Source organism: Prionailurus bengalensis, chromosome D4 (assembly GCF_016509475.1).
Source record: "Prionailurus bengalensis isolate Pbe53 chromosome D4, Fcat_Pben_1.1_paternal_pri, whole genome shotgun sequence".
NCBI classification, from domain to species: Eukaryota; Metazoa; Chordata; class Mammalia; order Carnivora; family Felidae; genus Prionailurus; species Prionailurus bengalensis.
In genome coordinates, this window is record NC_057359.1 from 60,943,711 (window position 1) to 60,967,936 (window position 24,226).

General features: G+C 46.4%; 1 protein-coding gene across 1 annotated transcript in view; it reads right to left on the reverse strand.

The window, feature by feature from the left end:
* The window catches only part of GABBR2 (gamma-aminobutyric acid type B receptor subunit 2), a 350,606-nt gene that overhangs the window by 147,975 nt on the left and 178,405 nt on the right, over positions 1–24,226 (reverse strand). The window contains exons 5-6 of the mRNA XM_043566839.1: positions 14,294–14,359; positions 7,422–7,622 (exon numbers count right to left, since the gene is read on the reverse strand). Of these exons, the coding sequence (XP_043422774.1) occupies positions 7,422–7,622; positions 14,294–14,359 (267 nt within the window). The remainder of the gene's footprint in view (positions 1–7,421; positions 7,623–14,293; positions 14,360–24,226) is intronic.

Here is a 24,226-nt window from a genome sequence, read left to right on the forward strand (position 1 = left end):
AGAAACAGAGAGAATTTGTCTATGGCCAACCCACAGTAAAAGAAAGACCAAGAAGAGTTCTTCAGGTAGAAAGAAAATGATCACAAAAAGAACAGAACTGCAGGAAGGAATGAAAAGTAATAAAAAGTGCAAATATGTGAGTAGATTTAAACAAAAAATGACATCAGGGCCAAGAACATCCAGGAAAATCTTAAAGAAGAAGAAAAAAGATGAAAGATTACACTACTGGGTATCAGGTCTTATTATAAAGTTTCAGTTATTAAGACAGTGGTATTGGTTAAAGGATATGCAAATGGACCAATGGCGAGAATGGAAAATCCAGGAACAGATCCACGATGCACACTACATATATGACAGAGTTGACACTCTAGCATGGCGGTGCTGGTGGTGAGGATGATGGACTTTTCAATAAATGGTCCTGAATCAACGGGTTATTAATATCAACAAAAAATGAATCTTGATCTTACCTCAGACCATGCATAAAATTAATTTCATGTGGATTCTACATCTAAACGTGAAAGGGAAAACAAAATTTCTAAAAGATAAGATAGGAAAATGTTTTCATGAGTGTGGGTGGGCAAAGACACTTAAACAGAACACAGACATACTAATAGTACAGAAGACTAATAAACTAGACTACATTAAAATTAAAATAATAGAGAAGACTAATAAACTAGACTACATTAAAATTAAGACTACAATAAACTAGACTACTACCAATATACATCATTAAGAGAGAAAAGGTAAGTTCAAGAATGGGAGAAGATATAAATAGTACATATAACCACCCAAGGATTCATGTGCAGAATATAAAAACAACTTCTATAAATCAGTAAGAAACAGATGGAGAATCCAAGTAGAAAAATGGGCAAAAGACTTGAACAGGAAATTTGTAAAAGAGGGTATCAAAATGACCAGTAAAGATATGGAAAGATACTCGACTTCATTAGTCATCAGAGAAATGTAAATTAAAACTCGAATGAGATACCTCTACACACCCACTAGATTGGCTAAAATTAAAAAGCCGACAATACCAAATGTTGGTGAGCATGTGAACCAACTGGAACTCTCAATCACTGCTGGTGGGTGTGTAAACTGGTACAACCACTTTAGAAATCTGTTTGGCACGGTCTACTAAAGCTGAACATATGCATACCCTGTGACTCAGAAATTCCACCCTACATATGCACCCAATAGTAATTTGCACATAGATTCAACAAAATACATCAAATACCTAGAAATAAATCAAACACAGTATGTGCAAGAATTGTGTACAGAAAATTACAAAGCATTTCTGAGAGAAATTAAAGACATCCCAGGTAAAAGCAAGAATATACAAAATTCATGGATTGGAAGACTATATTATTAAGTCAATTTTTCCTAAATCAATCTACAAATTCAGTAAAATCCCAATCACAAGCCAGAGCAGATTTGTGTGTAGGTGTGTGTAAACTGACTCACTACTCCTTTCTCTGGCCCTGAGGCTGCTGTGCTAAAGGAGGAAGAGAACCACAATTTTCTGAACACCTATTGTGTGTTTGGGACTCTGCAAGATACTTTTCTTTGCTTCACTTTATCTAATTCTTATATCTTATAAAAGAGATATTGTTATCCCAATGTTGTAGATGAGAAATAATTTCAGAAAGGTCAAATGACTGGCTCAATGTCACTGTATCACTAGTGATCACTATCACTATGTCATCTGATTCAGCTGTATATAAAAGAAAAAAAATTATCAGTGACTTGGGCATAGTAGTTTTTTTTTTCCTCATGTAAAAAAAATGTCCATGGGTAGGCAGTGCATGGTTGCTAGGGCAGCTCCACAGTGTAATCAGGGAGCCAGCTCCTATCTGTAGACAACACCACCCATGCTCGCTTTGGCAGCACATATACTAAAATTGTAGGCAACACCACCCTAGAATGAAGTTTCCTTCTCACAGTCACTTCTTGACCCAATGTGGCTGCTAGATCTCTAGCCATCCCATCCATATCCAGCCAACACACAGGAGAAGGGAAGCACTCCTGTTAAAGGAGACTTTCAGAAGTCCCACGTAACACTTCTACTTATATTCCATTAGCCAGACTTAGAATCCTGGCCACATCTAGCTACAAGGGAAGCTGGGGAATGTCCCTTTTCAGCTAGGTGGCAACATTCCTACTTAAAAACCAGAGTTGTGTTACTGAGGTGGACGGGGGTTGTGGATGTTGGTATGGACAACTAACCATCTTTCAGAGTCTCCCAGTTGGGAAGTGGTGGCACCAAAAATCAAATCTAGCCAGTGCCCTATTCCTTAAGACCCTCCATAGGTTACTACACCCTTCCCCCCACAGCCTGTGTTCCTCTGCTACACTACCTGTCCCCCATCGAAGTGAATTCCTAGGGAAGCAAAAGGGAAGAGGAGTTTCTTGGGGAAGGTGGGAGGCAGAGGCAGCAGCACTGTGAAGGGTCACCTCCCTAGGGAGCATGCCTACTTTTCCATGGCCCCTTCCCTTCCTCCTCTCTAGAACCTAGAATTTGCCTAAAAGTTCCGCGTTCTTTGTCAGGGAGCTCACACGGCAGTGATAATGAGATGGGTGAAGCTTTTTCTGGGTCACCAGCTCCAGTTGAGCACCCACTTGATTTGTGTTTCCTCCAGTTCTTCCATGTTGCGTCGACAGTCATGGGTGGTTGCAGAAGGTTCTTGCCAGAAACATTACAAAACTCTTCCAAAGAATGAGCCTGTGCATTTGATGGGGGATTGGGGCCACCTCTGAGGTCCCCAGGGATTCCAGGGCTCTGGGAACATTTCCATCTGGTGCTTTGGTCCAGCTCTGTGCCTCAGCAGGAGGACAGGAAACATGTCCAGAGAGGTTGAGCCATCACCAGAGAAACCTAACTAGAGTTTTAAATGCTCACACTGGAAACAAACCTAGTGGGACTTTGAAAAGTGAAAGCTGACAATGGAAATCATCGATGTCAAAGAGTCTTTAAGGGGGAGCAGAGTGGTAATGGGGAATCTCAATGAGGAGAATAGGCCAGACAGTGGAGCCAAAGCAAGTGCCTAGAGACTGTCCTCACGAGGTTCTAGGAAACTGAGCTCCGGATGTGCTCAGGGAAGCACAAACGTCTGCACTTGTCCCATCATTGGAAATTCCAGTAGGAGGAGAGTGATGAACGTGCTCTGGAGGCCCATGACTTTGTTTTTCTTCCTTCCAGAACTCTCCTGGATGCCAGTGAAAGAGTTGGGGATGTCCTGACGCTGGCAACAGGTGTATGGAAGAGGGAACCTCAAAGAACATGTTCCAAGAGGGGCCACTGTTCTGTCTGATTCTGCAACTTTCTCTACTAGGAGTCACTTGGGGATTCCAAGACTTAACATTACAACCTGTCACACAGCTCACTGTAAGAACCCAGTACCATATTTACACAGAGCCAGAGAACTTAGCTGTGGAAGGACCCCTGCAGCTATTGGGTTCAAATCTCTCATTCTCAGTTGAGGAAACTGAGACTGGGGTGGGGGTGGGGTGACTAGCTATGGAGGCCGATTCACTGGTGAGAATGCCAGGATTTATGCTAGATCTCCTGACCACCAGACCCACACTCTCCTGTTATGCCACCTATGAGAGGTGCCCCACTGAGACAGAGAGGGCTGATTTGGGTGCATTCTGTTCGAAGCCCGTTGCAAGTCTAGGCAGAGAGCATGGCAGAAGGGAAGGAGTCCTGGGTAGGGAATGAGCAGTCCTGGTTTCAGGTCCCGGGGCTGTCCCTGACTTGCTGGGTGACTGTACCAATTTCCTGGGGCTGCCATAACAAATTTCCACCAACAGGGTGGCTTGAAACAACAGAAGTTTATTCTCTTCCAGTTCTGGAGGCCAGGAGTCTGAAACTAAGGGCTGGTTCCCTCCAGAGGCTCTGCAGGAGAAAACGTTCCATGCGTCTCTCCCAGATCCTGGTGGCTCCCAGCAATCCTTGGCACTCCTTTTCTTAAAGATGCATCATTCCAGTCTCTGCCTGCGCTGTCCCATGACCTTCTCCATGTGGCAAATCTCCCTCTGCCTTTCTCTTCTCAGCACACTCACCACTGGATTTAGGGTTTACCTGAATAGTCCAGGATGATCTCAAGATCCTTAAATCAATTACATCTGCAAAGATGTTTTTTCAAGTTAGGGTCACATTCACAGCTTCCAAGGGTTGGGACATGGACATACCTTTTTAGGGGCCGCTATTCAACCGACCACGAGGATCTTGGGTATGTCTCCTTAGCCTTTTCTGCGCCTTAGCTTCCCTAGTGAGAATGTCAAGAGCTCATTCACTTGGTTCTGCAAGTGTCTGCTTGTCTTCATGGACACTGATGGACCCCAATATCGGCATCAGCTCAGCAGCCTGTGTCAGGCTGACCACAGTCCCCAGCACTCACGTATAACACAAATCCAAATTCAGGAACCATTTCCCACCTCTCTAGACTTTCCTTTGACTGTAGACTCTTGGAGGTTAGTTGGGGAACCTGGCGGTGGTCAGACCACAAATAAGAATGTTTTATTCAACCACAGGCCCCACACCCCAAGGAGAGACGGTTCAACAAGAGCAAGCACGGAGGATGGGCTAAGCACGGAAGGGGCTGGATCAACACAACCTGTTCAGGGCCGGGACCAGGGGGAGGCGAGCGAGGCATAACACGGAAGAGGGAGCCAAATACCTCAATAATCAAGACCAATGACATTTTAAGGCAGTATTTTTAAAAATCAAAACAAATGCAAAAAAAAAAATCCACGAGGAACATCAGAATTTTAAATACAGACAAGATCCAGTCTTGCCATTGTGTGTCCTAAATCACTTAGCTCACCCTAATCCCAGTCCTGGGAATCTTATCTTCATTTAAAATATTGATATTTTGTTCATCATGGATTTTTGTGTGTGTTAATTTTGAATTTAAAAAAATATTTCATTTTGATGAAAATACTTTTCATCTTGACTACTGAGGATTCAAGCATGGCTTTAAATTTTGCCCTTAGGTTCTGCACTGGGCATGTGAATTCCAACTGGAGGGATTGGGGCTGTTTAGTTTGGGCAAGGGAAATCTCTGGGGATATGGTCACCACAAGCTGGACCTGTGGGGGTCCTGGGAGACCAGTGGAGAAAATTAAAGGAGAAGTAGCAATTCTTTGGCTACTGGAAGGATCTGAGAATCTGACAGGAGGCTGGTCTAGATGATCTGTAGGGGAGCCCTAAACCCTCTGCTTTCAAGAGGCAGATGCCCCAGGTTTTCCCAATTAATTTCAGTCATCTTGTAACCTCAGGATAATGTAAGAAATGCTGTCTTAATTTTTTTTTAATTTATTGAGTTTGAGAGAGAGAGAGAGAGAGAGAGAGAGAGAGCACATGCCAGGGAAGGGCAGAGAGAGAGAGAGGCAGAGAGAGAATCCCAAGAAGGCTCCATGTTGTCAGCACAGAGCCTAACTCAGGGTTTGAACCCATGAACCATGAGATCATGACCTGAGCCAAAACCAAGAGTTGTATGCTTAACCGACTGAGCCACCCCAGCACCTCAGAAATGCTGTCTCTTGCTTCAAACCTTAGAGACAGGGACTGGGTGTCCTGGAATTTTGGAAGCTCCCCATGCCAGGAGCCTGGCTCTGTTTTAATGGCACTAACTCCCTTCTGGGAGGCCTGTCAGTGAGTAACCCATACTGAGGGGTAAAGTGAACAGCCCCAGGAATAACCACAAAGTATTCCATTCCCAGGCACAAGAGTTATGGGGGTGAGGTCAGCCTCCTCACTAGCTCCAAATAAAAATATTAAAATGAAAAAAATTAAAGTCAGTGACCTGGAAGATGCTGTTTTACAGTCAGAGCATTTCCCCCAAGACACCACAAAAAATGATCTTCCCAAAATGCATTACTGTGTACTGCTCACATTCGTGCATGGCTCACCCACCCTGCCACATCCATGCTGCTTAGAACGACATTCGAGGCCTTCTTGCGGTGTCTTATGACCCTTAAGCACCCTGGCTTCACAGCCCTCGTGTGTAATCATTTCTGTCTTTGGTCTCCTAAGTCCTCAGTTCAGTTACTGTGCTGCCTGCTTGCATGCAATCCTTTGCTTAGTCTTTGTATTTTCCTAATCTTATGTTATTTTGAGGTTGAGTCTAGAGTGTCCCCGGACTCAAGTCTCTGCTGATAAGCTACGAACTTTGACACCTTTAAAAATAACACTTGAAATAAAATGAGTTGTTTCTGTGCATTATTCAGCATCTCAAAAAACTTTCTATATGCTCATTGATTTTTGTATGAAAATATTTCTTCCAGCATTTTCTAGCTAGAGTGTTTTTCCAGCTTCCCTCAGGTGCCAGCATGATCTAAAGAGTTGTTTACAAAATGTGTCCTAATGATTTGCCATTTTTTTGAGAAATCAATAAATCATTCTTATAGAGTTGGCTCTGATTGAGATTAAATAATGGATAAAAAAATTTATATATAAACGATTTTATATACATGTGTATATATATAACTTTGCCATGAAGTTTAATTCCTTCAGTGGAGCTGTGGTTGGGTGGAAAAATTAACAACCTGAGCTCAGAGAAGGCAGAAGAGAATTACACCCACTGTTGTTGTCAATTCTGGCTGGTGGTTAGAACTAAGAGACAGATGTTACTATAGTCATTCACCAGGGCCACCATCACCTGATTCTTGATAACACCCTGATAGGTAATCACGGGGGAACTTCTGAAATACTCAGGAATGCCACATTACTGGCTCTCTCACAGCCCTCCAAGATAAACAGGGAGGGGTTAGTAATGCCTGTGGGAACATGTGGAGACCCTGTCCAAGGTCCTGCTCCCAGTTATGACAGCAATGAAGGGCCAGGCACCGTGTCGGCCACCGTACCATGTGCCATCAGAGGACAGTATTTTCACTGCTACGCTACAGATGAGGAAACAATGGCTTGGAGAACCCAAGCTCAAGGTCACACAGCTAGTAAGTGGCAAAACTGGGGCTCAAGCCAGTCTGGCCGGTCTATGGCATGTGTTTCCCAAAGTCTACTTGAGGGGGTCTGTCCTCCCCTCGAGGCTGACAGGAGCATCAGTGAGCCTGAGAAATGACATTGCAGGTCAGAGGTACATGGAGTGAAACTCTGGCAGAGTGTGAAAGGCAGACTGCCTGTAGTTGGTGCTATAAAAATCACAATTCTATCGCTTACATAAACACTGTGTTTTGTGCTTGCAAAGCACTCATACCTTATCTGATCCTCACCGTTCCTTAGAGGGGCATGCAGTGGATGGCTGGCTATCCCCATTTAACAGGCTCGGAGAGGCCAAGTGATTTGCTCAGAGTCCCACAGCAAAGGCTAGAATAAGAACTGGGTACTTTGTGCCAACATCATCAGACAAGATGATCAAAAGAGATGGGCCTGAGGACTGAAATGGGCAGACTGCGGCACTGACCTTTCCTGAGATGGTCTTGATCTGCTTGGAGCTCAGGGGCTCGAAGTCCACGCCGATGTAGCCCTCCATGGCGGCAAGCAGATTCTTCCGGAGACAACGGGATGAGTTGGCTTCTGTGTGCACCTGCTCCCACCAGGAAGGCTCATACCAGCCTGGGATGATCCATTGGTATTTGCTACCATACATGTTCTCCTCATATGCCTGCAACAGATGGGTTGACCATGAAGGTACCAAGAGTCAAACATTTGTTCAAGGCTTTGTGCCCTGTGAGACAGGTGGAGAGGGCTCAGGCCTCCTCTTACCAGAGAATTTATTAATTTTTCTCCTTGTTATCTCTCAAGAGATCCAAGGTAGTTTACTGGAAACATATATAATAAAATAATAAACACTGAATAAAAATTTAAATATGAGGGCCTGGCCAAAGCCAGATGAGGACACTATAAGAAAACTATATAGACCGATATCCCTGATGAATACAGTTCCAAAAATTCGCAACAAAATATTAGTAAACTGAATTTGAGAACACATTAAAAAGATTATACACTATGACCAAGTGGCATTTATCCCTGGGATCCAAGGATGGTTCAGCATTCACAAATCAATAAATGTAATATGTCACCTTATTGGAACTAAAGATAAAAATTACATGATCATTGCAATAGATACTCTGTGCACTGTGATGAGCTGTGCACACTTTATTTACTTATTTATTTTTGTGAGAGAGAGAGAGGGAGGGAACACAAGTTGGGGAGGGCCAGAGAGGGAGTGAATCCCATGCAGGCTCCGTATTACCAGTGCAGAGCCCGACATGGGGCTTGAACTCATGGACTGTGAGACCATGACCTGATCTGAAGTTGGAGGCTTAACCGACTGAGCCACCCAGGCACCCCTGACCTGTACACACTTTAAAACATGAACCTTAAATAATCCTGCAGTTCATTCCTGGAGAGCCATGAACACATTGGGAAACAATTGATGTCACACCCCTCTGTGTCCCTTGGCCTACAGCAGAGGCCAGGAGAATGTGACAAGAAGAGATTGATTGCTTTGGACTCCAGGAAGGTTCTGGTTGCCCTTCATTAGGGTCTCAATGCCAAGCCAGGGTCTGCCCACGGCAGGTGGGTCAGAGCCCCTAAGAGCATCTGTACATTGGAGAAAAGTTACTGTCAAGTCTGAGAGTTAGAGGAGTGCTCCTCCATTCCTCCTTCAGATGGAACTGAAGGCAACTCTTTGAACTCTCTTAACGCCTAAGAAAGCCCGTCCTGCAGTTCGGAACATCTCATTGGGGTACACGTGAATTAGAATGTTTGTTCCTTAACTCAGATCTCATCTCCACAGCCTCTGCTCATTGGTACAGTGAAGGATCTGGAGAGTAAACCGAAATCACTTAATGAAAAAGGCTTTCAACTCCCTCAAAGCAGTGATCACATTGCCTTTTCTCTAGACTTCTCTGATAATATGGGACTTTCGCCTCCCCAATTCTAGATATACTTCTCATAATGAATCCTCAGATCATAGTCATTTCTCCATCAGCTACATTATAAATGTTGCCCCCATCACAATTGTAGAAAACATAGGCAGCCCTCATATCTCAATTATGTAATAAAATCCTGGCTCAACAAAGGCAGGCAGTCTCCTGGGTTTCCCTCTGATGAATGGGGTTTAGTCCCGAGAAACTTTCTTTTAAAGAAAAGATAATCCCAGATGCTGTCTGGAGGCTAGACTTTTGAACAAAAGGCTCCTCGTATTGATCCCAGGTCACTGTATTAATGGCAGAGTCTGTGAGACTTTACAACTCTCATCTTTTACTGAAAGGGAGGAACTCACATATCTTGAGCCCCTGTTACATGTTTGGCTAATTACACATATGATCTTATTTTATTTTCAAAACAACCTATGAGGTGGTATTATTATTTCTATCATACAGATGAAGAAATTCAGGCTCAGAGATTGAAGAATTTGCCCAAACACATACAGCTAAGTCAAGGGGACAAGATTCAAAGTCCACTTTTGGAAATTCCCCTCTTTTCTTAGCAAAATAGAGAAAACTTTTTGGGAGCTTTCTCAACCTTAAAAGGTGGAGGCAAAAAGATAGCCACTCTTATTAGGAAGGTTAAAGAGGTTAAAGAGGTTAAAGGTTAAAGAGGAGTCAACAGATGCAGCGCGAGGACAGGGGGAGCTCTACTCAGACACAGGCAGGTCTGCCTTCCTCTCTGAGGACAAAGACCTCGTGATAATTTAGAGGCAGCACAGAACAGGAAGTCAGAAGCCTCCCAGGGACCTGCCGTGACAGCTCTTTGACCTACCCTTGTCTCATTAGGAGCTGTTCCTTGCGAATGAATTTTCCAGAAAATAGAAGCTTAGTCCATCTGAAGGACGACACATCTTGTTTAGAACATGAGTCAGTCTGGATGAAGATAAACATTTTTCTACTGACCTTCTGTAACAAACAAAAAGGGAGACCACAGTCCAGCAGCACTAGATTCTCTGCCACACACCAGCTGGGTAACTCTGGTGCACGACTCCTTGGGTCTCAGTTTTCCTATCTATAGCCTGTGGAAGGCAAAGCCTATCTCATTGGGTTGGTGTAAGAACTACATGAGATAATACGTGTACCGTGTCCGGCCAGCACTACATTCAGGAACATTTTAGGAACTCTTTCTTGTTCCCTTCTCCTTTCTGTAACGCATAGCTTTATTTTGAACACCAGTCACTGTTGTGGGCTGGGCACAGTAATGCTGCTGGGTCTAGGGTGTCACTCTTCATGGCCATCCAGTCCCTGTCCTCTCTGAACTTGCTGGTTTTAAACTGCTATGGCTTGGAACGAGGGGCACCTGGGCTGTTAAACATATGTGCAGAACAAAACTAAATAGGCTTTGAGTGAGGGTCTAAGAGGGTTTCCTGCAAGGTAGGTGGACTGGTTTAAATACACCATCCACCATCGAAAGCAACTGAGGGGAAGGCTCCAGTCCTCCATTCTGACGTTTCTGTCTTCAGAAGGGCTGCAGTTGTTAAGCTCATGAGCTGGGAGTAGCTGCTGGTGTGCTAGTCTGTCTCCTTTGTCAAAGGGACAGTTTTTGTAGGGTGGGGTCTGCTCTTCCCTGGGTTCCCCAGTGCTCAGCACAGTGGCTGGTGTGCACAGGGCACCTGCTAAGTGGTTGTGGAGTCACTAAAGGAACACCTTTCTGGTTTACACAGTCACCTCAGTTTTGACTTTCTCTGCCTTCAGTGGGAATGTGATCTCAGGACCTGTGGGCCACCAAACAGCCCTGCCACGCGGCAACAGGCAGTCCTGAGCTCACCTTCTTCAGTCTCATGGACCGCTTTGGTTCTTACTGGCTGCAGACAGGTAACCATGATGTGAATTATTTTAAAAAATCCAATTTCCCCTTTTTATAATGTTTCCTTTTGCTTCCTCCCCTCCCCATGCAAGAAGGACATTTCCCCTTTCATATTACAGTTCACAAAAACGATAGTAATAAACCCTCACATTGGGAAGGCAGTTAACAGTTGGGATGATGGTCTCCCTTCCACGGCCTTATTTAGGCCTCTTGACAATCCTGTGAGACAGATGGGGCAGGGACTGCTGCTTCCATTTTAGAGGGGAGGCAGCAGCTGGGGACCAGAGGTGTAAAGTGACCTGCCTGAGGTCACACAGCTGGTGGGGCTAAAACCAGAACCCAGGCGTGAGTGTTAGAGAATTTAGAATAGACCCCCGAGGGGGGAGGGAGAAGACAAAAGTGACAAGACCTGCTCAAGCTGTGCTAAGCCCAAATGAACACTTTGCCACAGGGCTATAAATAGCTTTGCCGGAGTCTGCTCTTCCCCTGGTGGCAGTTCCAGGCTCAAGAACACAGCAACATGCTGCAAAGTTTGCAAAGCGGCATTTGGATGGCAGAGATACGGTTGTATCCATCTGATCTGCACTCTGACCCCGACACAGGCAGGAAGCCTTTTTTGGGGTGAGGAGTCGGGTAGGGAGTCTCTGCTCCGAGCAGCCCCTCCCTCTGTCACCCACCCATAAGAAGACACTGAGCAGACTCTCTTCGGGATCTTCCAGATCTGCCAGAAGAATTGCTTCCTAACCAGATAAGGCTCCAAGCCCTGGAGGGCAGGTTCTATCTGAGGGTCTGACACTTGGAATAAACAGCCAACAAAAAAGCTCTACGGAATTCCTCAACAAAGCCACCTGCAGACCCTAAGATAAAGCCCATCTCAAAATACCCACCGTCCAATAAGAGGAAAGAGGAAAGTGGGACAAGAAGGTGGATGGTGTCCCATGCCATGTGGAAGGCAGGCAGCCTGGGGCTTTGGGTCAAGAGGCAGACAGCCACTCGGTCTGTTCTGGAGCAGAAACAATGGCTGGAAATGCCACTCAGGAAAGAATCCCAGTGCATGGCACGGAGAGAAATCACAGCCACACCTCCACTTGGGTTTGGCTCAAAGCAGAACATGAGGTCTGTCTGCAGTTTTTGGAGAAGGGAGATGGCCAGCGACCACTATGGTGTCTTCATGGATCATTTTTTATTAATTTATTTCTCCGGGAGTTATTACTCACCATGTGCCAGCTGTCTGCAAGGCCCTGGGGATACGGAGAAGGGTGGCGGGGATAAAATCCAGTTTCCTCCCCCAAAAGAGATCACATTCTCCAATACAGAGCATTATTTTCTTTTTCAAAACGGGCCATTTCTGGACTTCAGATGGTAATGCACAGGGTTTTATGAGTAAAGGTTTATGAGTAAAACTTGACAAGCAAGGTTTTGAAGTAAAAGGCATTAAATTAATTTGCTCCATTTTTTCAGTTTTTCTCATTGTTCTTCCTTAGATTTTCCTATGGAAAGACCCCTTGTTACCTTTACCTGAAGCACAGAATGCTTAATACAATCTTGTAGAGACCATCTGATAGTAAACTCACTAGCCCAACAATGGTCTATTCCATTCTCAGATGCCTGAGACTTTACATAGACAAACAAAAGAAGATTGCGGACATTTACTGAGGGCTCATCAGGCCCTGTGCCAAGTGTTTTTGCTCATCTAATCTTCACAACGATCCTATGAGACAGGTGCTTTATTATCCCCACTTTACAGATGAGAAAACTGAGGCTCCCAGAGTGTCAACAACAAGTCCAAATTCAGCACCCAAGCAGAAGACCGACTCCTGAGCTCTAAACTCTGTCCAGGGTCTCCAGAAATGTCAGCCTCGTGGCCTTTCCCTCCTCCCTGGTAAATCGGGAGATGATCAGGCAGGTTCTCATTTTGTTCTTGAGCCTTCGGGGTAAAATAGCTCTGTGTGACCGTGGCTTCAGGTCACTGCTCTCTCCTCACTCCTGGTGTGTTTTCGGTTCCTGCCTCTCTCCTGAAAGGTGCACCAGGAGCTGAGTAGGATACCCCAGGCAGTGTCTCTCTAGCAGACAGCTGAGGGGCCACCTTCCCCGAGTGTGGACATAGCGCCTGAGGTCCCCTTGGCTCCTGGCAGTTATGCTTACACTGGCGACTCACAGCAGCCTTGAGGTCAACCAAGACCCCAAAGTCTCTTTTGTTCTAAATGCACAGTACTCCTCAGCTATGCCTCTACACCACCATGGACATAGGCAGCTTGATTTGTGCTAATGTCACCTTCTAGTAGGGCTATTAGATCTAATCTTCTTAGATTTAATCAAACATTCCATCCAGCCTGTTAGGGTTCTTTGCACCTTGGATCTGTCATCCAACATATTTCACAACTTCCAAAATTCCTACAAAGTCTGCTTTTTATAATCTCATTCAAGTTACTGACAAAAGATCAAAGAGAACAGAGGCCTAAGGCCCACCACAAGAGACTATACCTGGAATAGGCTCAGTCTACAAGGAAGAGCTTATTGGGGAGATAACGACTCACAGGACTGGGCTCCCATTCTGTTGCTTCTTCTCTGACCTGGGGCAGGGGACGGGAGCCAGGGTATCAAAACCCAAATATTTAGTTTCTGTGCTAGAATCCGTGCAAGTACTTAGGTTCAAACATCATACGGAAAAAAAGATGATTAGATTGGGAATCAGGTGGGGTGCCTGGGTGGCTCAGTTGGTTGAGCGTCCGACTTCATGATCTCATAGTCCATGAGTTCAAGCCCTGCATCGGGCTCTGTGCTGACAGCTCAGAGCCTGGAACCTGCTTCGGATTCTGTCTCTGTCTCTGTCTCTCTCTCTCTCTGCCCCTCCCCTGCTTGTGCACTCTCTCTCAAATATAAATAAACATTAAAAAAAAGACTTTTAGATTGGGGGTCAGGTGAAGGGGATGGAGCCTTGGCTCTACCACAAACTGGGCCTCTATTCCCTCATCTGTAAAGTGGGGTAATGATAGTTGTTTCACATGGTTATTGAGAAGATTAAATGAGATAAGGCATTAAAAAAAACTACTTTGTGTAGCCTATCACACACCAGACAATTGTAAAGAATTCAGGGGTAGGTACTGAACAGTTGAGAGATTATTCTAAACTTAGGCTCTGAGCCCTGTTCCAGGGCTGGGAGGGGGTCCGAGGCACCTCAGCCTCGAGGTCTGGTCTCTCAGCGGGAGAGGCTGTGCCATAGAGCAGGCCTCCATCAAGTGTGGGTGAGTAGATGGGCAGAGAATTAGCCGACAGGGCTTAGACCAGGAATTAGCCAGTAGGTTTGGTCAACTGAGGTCCCTAGTTCCTCCCAGGACTGTACTGTTCTGAGCCCCGGAGGCTTAGCTCCCCGCAAAGAGGAAAGCGCAGTGAAAATAACACTTCTGCTTCCAACAACCGCTTCCAGTCCTATATTCCGCTCAGACCAGGCAGTCACAACGAGTCTGAGAAAAAGCTTCGTGAACCCCCCCCCCCACCAAAGACACAGTGCCATGAGAAAGTTTTACTTACACAACAGAACACTTTTGCTGCCATATTCTGGTCAAACTGGCCGAGGATGATCCTCACGTCATTGCCCTGCAGACAGAAGGACATGTAAGTGAAGCAGAGTGGATGACAGGCACACCAGGGGGCTTGAGGCCATGGGCATGGAACGTTCTTGCACCCCCGGCTCTGCGGCCAAGAACTCTGCCCTCCCGTCCCACCCCAGCCTGGATTCTCTGGTCCTCTCTGGGGCCAGCTTCCCCTTGGCTCCTGGTGCCGCCCTCCCTGGCCTCAGGGACATGCCCCGTGACAAGTCTGCACAGGCTGGTGGCTCTGAGGGGTCTTGGCAGCATCCCTGATCTCCTTCCCCAAGGGCAGGCAAACCCTGCAGGGCACTGAGACAGCGTCTATTCCCCTTCCTCATACACGGAATATGACATCCAGGAAAACTGAAGCCAGAGGAGAGAAAGGAGCTTCGAGGTCCCCGGGGGAGTTGATGGCAGAAATAGGGCTGCAGCACCCCCCCCCCCCTCACTCCAGTATTTTAGACTTTTCTATACCTTCCTGGAACCCACGAAGCTTCCCAATTAAGAAGTGCCAGAGTCTCTTTGAGTTCTGAGCTTTGTTCAAATCTCAGCTCCACCAACAAGCCTCAGGGTATCTCAGGCCACTCCTTTTTCCATCTTAGTCTTAATTTCCTCACCTGTAAAATGGGGATAATGCCAGGGCCTAATTCCAGGGTTGCCGGGAGAACTAAATGAGATGATCCTCAAACTGCTTCACACAGTTCCTGGCACATAGTGAGTGCCCAGTAAGTGCTAGCTAGTGTTAGGATTTTATAACCTCCTCCCAACCCGTCTTTAACTCCAAGAAAAACTTATATTTGAAAACTCTATAAATGGGATTGCACTTATTATCTCTGTGTGTATTGAACAGCTGCTCCTGCGACTCATTTATTCATTCAACAAACAGTCAGGGCGTTTGCCTGAGGCTCCGTCCTGGGTTAGGGTTGCCGTGTGGGACAGGGATCCAGACAGGGCCCTGTTCTGTTGAGAACAGGTTAAAGGTGGATGTGGCAGGCAGCATCCAGCCCAGCCGGGCCCTGGCCCTCCGGCCTGCACCCCACCCCAGTCACTCCCTGCCCTCCACCCTGAGGCTCAGCCTTGCAGGTGGTGCTGCCTTCCCGCCTTGCATCCCCTCCTCTCCAGCAGGCCTCAAGGCCCTTTGATGCATAAAGAAGAGAAACATGCCTTTAAAGATCAGTTTTTAGCATCTTTCAAAATTGGAAAGTGCTGACTGGGAGGCCATTTTACTCATCATGTACTTTAGCAAAATAAAAAAGGCTTGGATTCTAAAATCATCCTTCGTTTGCAAGCAAGAATGGAAAGAAGAGGGGGAAAAAAAAAACCCTGCTCTGAAAGGACTTTAAAAGATCGTTAACAGAGCAGTTGAAGGAAGGCAAGCCTTTGTCATCACCATGTCTGCAAGGCTATAAAAAGTCCTAAGCTGCTTCCGTTCTATGGACATGCTCCCAGGCACACTGCAGGGTTTTTCTGCTTGTTTGTTGAAATCTTTTAGCCTTTTTTGCTGCTAATAGTATTCAGCCAGCCAGCCAGCAAACACTTATTGAGCACCTACTTTGCGCCAAGCTCTGTGTTGCTAAACATGGTATAGAAGAAATAGTTTATTGGATTTTAGAGGTAGAGAGACCTTAGTTCAAATCCCAGCTCCACCACTGACCAGCTGCGTGACCCTGAGTCTAAATCCCCTAGAGCCTCAATTCTCTCATTTTCAAAATGAGAATTTTCAAAATGCCGGGTGGCCGGAGGATGCATGCTAATGAAACCCACTCATTAGCTTCCGTGATGCTTCCTCCTGGCTCATTCCTACCTCCTGGTCCTTCTTTCTCAGACTCTCAATCAGCTCATCATCTTTCTGCCAGTCCCTGACTGCTGGTGTTCCACACAGTTGTGCCCTTAGCTCTGTGCCCTCAGTACTCTCCTTGGGCAGCCTCATTCACGGCCCCAGCTGCAACTGCCCGCTGTGTGCTGTGGAGGCCCGACCACTCTCCCCAGCCCTGACCTTTCTCCAGCTGCCCGCTGGAGCCCTCCACTCGGATTCTCCCAAGTACCTCAAGTTCAGCACATCCCAAGCTGAACGCATCATCTTTCCCAATGAGCCCTTTCCCCGTCCGGTGTTGTCCATCTTTGAGAACCGTGTCACCACCCTCCCACCCACCAGGTTCACTCGCCTCTATCTAACCAGGACCCGTTGGCTACCTGCTCACCAGTGCCACGTCAGCCCCGTCCCTGCAGCCCCACCCCATTGGGTTGGCCACCGTCATTCCCAACTCATTGAACCACAACTGCCTCCTGGTTGAGTCCCCACCCTTATTCCTGCCCCATCTACCCCGGTCTCCATAGAGCAAACAAAGGAATCATTCCAAAATTCAAATGTGGTCACATAAAACCTTTCCATGGCTCCCTGAGCTTTACAGGTCAGCTCTGAGCTCCGTAATAGAACATTCGAGATGATTTACCAGCCGATTACTGCTCACGTCTCATCTCAAATCATACTGTTCTCCCCACTCTTCCAGGGTATCAGAACGAGCTGCCTGCGGTTGTCTACAACAGCTGTGCCATTCATGCGTTCATTCATTCGTCCATTTCCCCACCCCAGCCCCTTTCTTTCTGCAAGCTCATCCGTCTCAAATGCCCTTCCCCCTCCCCCCACTCCTTTGCCTGGAGAGCTGCTGCTCACCCTTCATGCTTTAGCTCAGGCACCTCTACTCCAAGAAGCCATCTTTGTCCCATTAGGCTTGGTGGTCATTTGCTCCTCTGTGGGCCCAGAGCACTCTGTGCAGCCCTCTGTCATGGCACAAGTCCACTTGCTTGTCTGTCTTCCCCACTGGACCGAGGGTAACTTGATTCATCTCTGGGTCCCCAGCTGAGGGGGATGGGGCACGCCATATATATCAATAAAAATAGGTGTTGGATGCATGATTAAGTGGGTAAATGCTATCTGAGCTACCAAGCACAATGGCTGGCCTGCATTCCTTATTCAGTGACTGCTATGGTCACCACCGAACTAATATCCTGCTAGCCTAGGGCCTCAGCATGATCGGGTTCACCACATCTTCATGGTTGACCACCTGACCACCTACCTGCCGATAGATAAATAACCAGCTCTACCACTTATGGACCATTTAGTGTCTCTGTTGCCATGACAACCAAGTTGCATGGACCAGTTGGTTCTGTGCTCCTGGACTGTTAGTACTGGATGGAACCAAGGGATCACTGATCTAGTGAGCCCCTTCCTAGAGAGACAAAAGGCTTCCCCAAGACTGCACGGCACCCTGCACCCACTGCTCTCACCTTGGTCGCCCTCCGATGGTCAGAGAAAGATCCTAGCCAGAACCAGGTGGTGCCTACTGCAGGGAGCTATTCACACCCACTCTGATCCTAGCCGGTAAGAGGTGGCAAGATCCTGTAGTGCCTGGGAGAGACGAGCCAGCACCCAGTGCAGCTGAAGCCTGGAATCCCAGGGGGTGGGCAGTGGACAAAGGGAGATGCAAGTGGCCAGGGGTCCTTAGCAGGAGCCTTGAAAACAGTCGAAAGAGGTTGAAGGGCTTCTCAAAATGGGATATGTGTACTCCCGGAGCATGAGGACTTTTCTTGAGAATATGAAAAACACGGGTATACCTCGTTTTCCTTTCCAGAGTAGAAATTTATTGGAAGATGCAGGGCTGAGGGGAAACGTTTCAGCGTTCAGGAGTCTTAAAAATTTTTAACACATGCCTGCTCTCACCAAAGTTCTAGAATCACGCTGTTCGGTGTTACATAACTTGTATCTCTTCCTGAGAATCCGGAAAGTAGAAAGACAAATTTTGCCTTGGCAGTGGTCCCTGCATCTGGCCACGCCTCCCACCTCCCTGCCAGGGGTGGAAGCACACTCTCCTTTGTGGTGGGAAGGACTTTGGGGCAGAATGAGGAGTACCAGGGAGTACAGGAGGAGAGCTGTGAATGCCCCTGGTCATCAGAGGGACAGAACAGAGTTGTGACGGTGCAGAGAACCCAGAATGTGACAGAGGGCAGGGTCCCAAAATCCTGTGCCTTCCCACACACTCTTGATTCTGCAGGGGACCACCAGGGGTGAAAGGTGACATGAGGTGGGACAAAGGACAACTTGTGCTCAAACGGTTAGATCTAAGGTTGGAGACCATATGGAGGCCTATGTTCACACAAGAGGCCTCGCCTACGGGGAAGGGGCAAAAATGGAAGGAAACAGCGACAGGGTGGGAAGTCCGGGGAGGGGTACTCAGCCCAAACCCTGGATGGATTTCCTTTCCTCCTTCCTGCGTCCTTCTCATCTGTTGTCTAGAGTCTGTCTCTGGGACCCTTAAAGCAAGCTAAAATCACACACACACACACACACACACACACACACCCAAGAAGAAAAGAAGGAAAGAAGAAGGAAAACCCAATTCAAAGACCTTGTGTATGACAATAAATTCTATATATATATATATAAAGAAGGCAAATAAAGGGGGTGTTTTAATAAAAGATTTTTTAAATGAGAAGAAAAAAAGAAACTACTATAACCTTGTATGTCAACTGTACTTCAATAAAAAAGGAAATTTATGTACAGAGAATAACAAAACAAAGAGCTTGTGTATAACCTCCAGTTTGCAGGGGATTCTAGCAAAATAAAAATCAAGGACAATTCCTGAGTGCTTTTCTAACCATGGTACTAAGCAGTCATCAGCCCCACCCAAGGAGAGAGCCGTTATTATTATGTCAACTCCGGAAAGTTTCATGAGTGAGCTGAAACTTTTCTGAGGGTGGCAGACACTGCTGGCCCTCCTGGATACTCCCTCCCCGCTTCCCCCCAGCCCCTCCCCCGCCTCCCACCCCCCCCACCCCCCCCCCCCCCCAGCCAGCCAACCAGGACTGTTGCATCCATCCCGGTGCAGGGTGGGCGGCTTACAGCTTACAGCTCACTCTCACTGGCTTCTCTGGAGAACTGCCCCCAGCTACAGAGAACTTCCTGGCCCCAAAGGCCACGCTGTGTGCCACATTCTGCAGCACCCAGTGACCCGACTGGGGTCTCGGAAAGGTGGGACCAGCTGTGTGGTCCAGACACCCCGGGGGGCCCAGGCTAACCTGGTCTCCAGCCAAGACAGCATTCTGGCCCAGCTCCCCTCTTGCCTTACCCCGCCTCCCTCCCTTCTCCTGAGCGTGCTCTCATAAAGCTCTTTCACCAGAACCTCGGGCTCTGTTTCTAGGGAGCTCAACCTGAGGCACCAGGTCACACAGGTAGGCAGTGGTGGTGCCGGCCTCCACCCCGGCTGGGCCCAGCCCCAGAGCCTGAGCACTTGACCACTGCCCCTATATATTGCCTCCCAGGCTGAGCAAACATCCAGTCTGCAGCAACAACTCACAGAGGAAAGTCCCGCAGACTTCCGTGTGGAGGCACTGGAACAGCAGATGTGATCCTGAGGCGTTAAAATAGCTGGTGTACATTTAAAACAGCAGGAAAGCAGAAGGCCACCCCATCCTGCCTTCCCCGTGGCAGGGGTGTGGGGTCCCGCTGGAAAGGCAAGGTCGACCCGGACACTGGGTTATCTGGCATCTGGCATCTCCTGCCGCCTGTGCACCTGTCTTGGCCCACATGTGATCGCTTCCTGGTTTCTCAGGTGCCCAGCCCCACAGACCCACTGGGCTGCCAAAAAATCAGATGAAACTGTGTACAAAAGTTGTGGAAAGGGAGGAGGTATGACAAGCCCCAGGGCGGTCAAACTTTTAGAGGCTGGCCATGGTGGGGCTGGGAGGTGGCTTGACTGGGGCCAGTGGGCACTGGGGAAGGGGCCAGGGACTCAGGCCACTCCCGCCCCCTGACTCTGGCTGTGAGACCTGGGATGAGTCCAGCAGGGTGAGCCTACATGCTTCCCAAAGTCCCTCCTGGCCCTGACACACTGATTCCATACCTAGAATGAGTACTTTTATTTAGCTCAAGTTAAGTTTTTCTTAGACCCTTTTTTTCCCTCACCAGAGAAATGTCCTTAAAGGCAGAGAAGCAAGAGATATATATTCTTGTTGTTGTTACAACAATCTTTTTATTCTGATTAGCCCTCCTGTTTATTTTTCATTTTTATCTATCTATCTACCTAGGTGATTATGGTTGACACACAATGTTATATTAGTTTCAGGTGTACAACACAGTGATTCAACAAGGCTGTACCTTAGGGAGACATATACTCTTAAAGAAGAGAGCAAAGAGGGAATAGCCCATAGCAGCCCACTGGGAAAGCATGCCATTTCTGTAAAGTTTATTATTTTGAAAATTCACATACATTTAGCATTCCAATAACATACCTATGTTTATCTCAAGATAAAAATAATGCGTTTCTCCCCATGTTTCTGAGCAAAACTGGCCTGCTGGAACGTACCATGTTTATTCTGTAGCTCTGCATCCCCTCGGGGTGCCTATATGAACTCTACTTTCCGGGAGTCAAGCAGCATTCTGGCCTATAGGGTGTGGGGAGGGGGGACTTCCCACTAGGCCTCTCTCATGGAGCACAGGGGGCAGCAGTCCACCCGAAAGTCTGTTTTTGTGGTCCTCCTATGATAGGCAAATGGTCCCCCCAAAGTGTCCATTTCCTAATCTCCAGAACCTACAAGTATGGTCTGTGACATGCAAGGGGGGGTTAATGTTGCAGATGGCATTAAGGTTGCTAACCGGCTGGTTTATAAATTAGGGAGATTTTCCTGGAATCAGAACCCTGAATGATAGGCTAGAGGCTACTCCGGGGAAGGTAGAGAAAGCAAACAAAATGAACAGAGCAGGACAGTGGAAGCCTGGCGCTCTCCCCCTCACAGCCCAACGCTTCAGAGCCAGCACCATGGAAATACCCAGGGGCAGACTCCGGGCCCCCACCCAGTCCAGCCTGGCAACAGTTAACTTTAAAGCCCCATGTTCGGAACAGGCCTGGAAGGAGCTTAAAGGCCTCGGGACTCCATCACACAGAGATGGTTTTTCTTGACTTTATTTAGGCGAACTTTGGTACATATCTGCTAAATCAGCCTGATTAATTTCATTATTTGGTTCCTCTGTGTTCTTGCTTATTTTTGCCTGGATGATCTGTCCAAGACTGAGAGAATGTTATGGCTCCCAATGCTATTGTGTTTCTGTCAATTCTCCTTTGTATTTTAACAGGCTTTTCTTTATATATTTCAGTGAGATGTAATTTAGAGCAATAATGGTCCATGATTGTGTTATTCTCATGGTGAATTGTACCCCTATCTATAGAGAATGACTCTCCTTAATCCTGTTTAATGCCTGTACCTTGAATTCCCTTTGGGTCTCAAATGAACACTGGGGTTCTTGCTTCGGTTGGGTTTGCCTGACCTACCTTTGGCTGGTCTTTTACCTTTGACCTTTCTGTGTCAACAGCTATAGTTAGTCCTTCAAAAATACAGTTCTCTGTCTTTGCCTTTTGATAGGGAGTTTGACCTCTTTGAATTTACGGTCAGAAGGACTGTATTTGGTCTACAATTATATGTTATGCTTTCTGGTTTTCACATTTTCTTTCTGTTTTTCAATATGTGGACTAGATTTTCCCTGCTTCCCTTTTCTGTGCTTCAGAAGTTTTGGGTTCTGTTTGCATTATAGTATATTTACCATCAAGTTATTCAAAGCCTTCTTTAGTTTGTATGTTTCTCATTAGGAAACTCATGAACAAAATGGTCTCTATTGAGTCCCTCTGCTACTTAAGACCAGGAGATTACCACCCATATTTTTTACTTGCCCACTTCTTTGGTTACGTTAATGGAATATGGATTTTAACATCTCAATTATTATTACCAGATGTATTTTTACACTCTATGTATTATGTACGTTTGCTTTCAAAATGAACTTTTGCATCTGTATACCATTTAAAATTTTTTTTTATGTTTATTTATTTTTGAGAGAGAGGGAGAGACAGAGAGTGAGCAGGGGAGGGGCAGAGAGAGAGGGAGACACAGAATCCAAAGCAGGCTCCAGGCTCTGAGCCGTCAGCACAGAGCCCAATGCAGGACTCGAACTCACAAACCGCAAGATCATGACCTGAGCCGAAGTCGGACACTCAGCCGACTGAGCCACCCAGGCGTCCCAGCATCTGTATACCATTTTAGAACAATTATTTAGACTTAGCTCTCTGTCTATGGGTTCTGGTGGCCCCTGATCAGCAGTTTCTGCCATGACCTCAGCTATGAAGTTTGCCATTGCTCTTGGCTGGCTGACGTAGGACTTCAAGGATTAACTTCGAGAAAGGCACCTGGCTGGTATGCCACATGAGCTACACACATGGGAGAATGTCTCCCAGCTGCTCCATTGTCTCTGGGATTGAATGCTGCAGAGGAGTTGAGGTGGCCTGGTTTTTGCACCTTTGTGGGAAATTCGTTTTCTTCTGGCCTAGATACTTGTAGATTTCCCCCTTTATATTTGTACTTCAAAGCTTTTGCTAAAATGTGTGTTGGTATGACTCTCTTTTCACCAATTCTGCTAGAATGTGGAAAGGCCAGCTAGGCGCACAGTGTGCACATTGTACATTTCCTTATTAAATTGTCAATATGGTACTTCAAAAATGGTTGACTATTAGCAATTTTGTCAATCCAATCTAGTAGGACCCTCTTGAGCCCCCTTAAATTTGTCTTCTGTTTAAAAAACAAACTTCTTATTTGAGAATAGTTTTAGAAAAATAACAAAGATAGAAGGTTCTCATATGTTCCTCACCCAGGTTCCCCTATTATTAATATTTTATGTTCGTGGGGCACATTGTTATAATTAATAAACCGATATTGATTATTATTAGCTAAAGCCCATACTTTAATCAGATTTTCTTAGTTGTTTTTTGTTTTTTTTTCTCTAATGTCCTTGCTCTATCCCTGGATTGCATCCAGAGTAACACATTATATTTAGTTGTCATGTCTCCATAGGCTCCTTTTGGCTCAGACATTCCTTATTTCTGAAGACCTAGACAGTTTTGAGGAGTGTTTTGGGAAATGGCTTCCATTTGCCTGATTTTTTTCTCATGGTTAGGCTTAGGGCATGGGTTTGGGGAAGGAAGACCCACCGAGGTAAATTGCCCTTCTCATTCCCTCCTATCAAGGGTGTATCCTATCACCGTGACTTACTGCTATTGATGTTGACCTCGGTCACCCAGCTGAGGTCGTGTTTATTAGATTTCTCCATCATCAAGCCACTCTTCTCCCTGCTTTCCACAGCGGACTCTTTGGAAAGAAATCACTTAAAAAGCGGGTCACTCTGCTCTACCTCCATGAACCTGAAATATCTACATAAATTATTTGGAATTCTTCTGTATAGGATATTTGCCTGATCTGTCCCATTTATTTATTCAATCACTCACAGCAGTATGGACACATGGATATTTATTTTATACTTTGGGTTTTAATCCAATGCTATTTTATTTTATTGCTGAAATTGTCCCAGCGTTGGCCACTGGGAGCCCTTGCACTCAGCCGCACTCCTTTACTTTCTGGCGCTAGAAAATGCTCCAGGATCATCGTGCATATTCCCTGCCCCAGTCCTAGAATCAGCCATTTTCCCAAGGAGTCCTGGTTCCTTTTCCTAAAGAACGGTATTAGAAACCAAGTCCGAGTGCTAGGTGCACTACTCACTGCTAGTGTGGTGCCTGTTTTGTTTTGATTTTTGTTGTTTCATCTGTCCTGGTTTTCCCTTAGGATCTCCCTTTCCAGTGTCCATAACTATTCTCTCTTCCCTCATTAGATTGATTGCTCTCACCATTTCCTCTGAATTCTGGGAAATATCTCAAGTTTGTCCTTCATACTATTGATCTTTATTTTTCTTGGCATGAACTCTGCTCTCTAATACCTCCAATGCAGATTGTAATTCTGCTATTTGGTATTTAGTTCTCTCCCTTGTCCTCTGAACATCCTT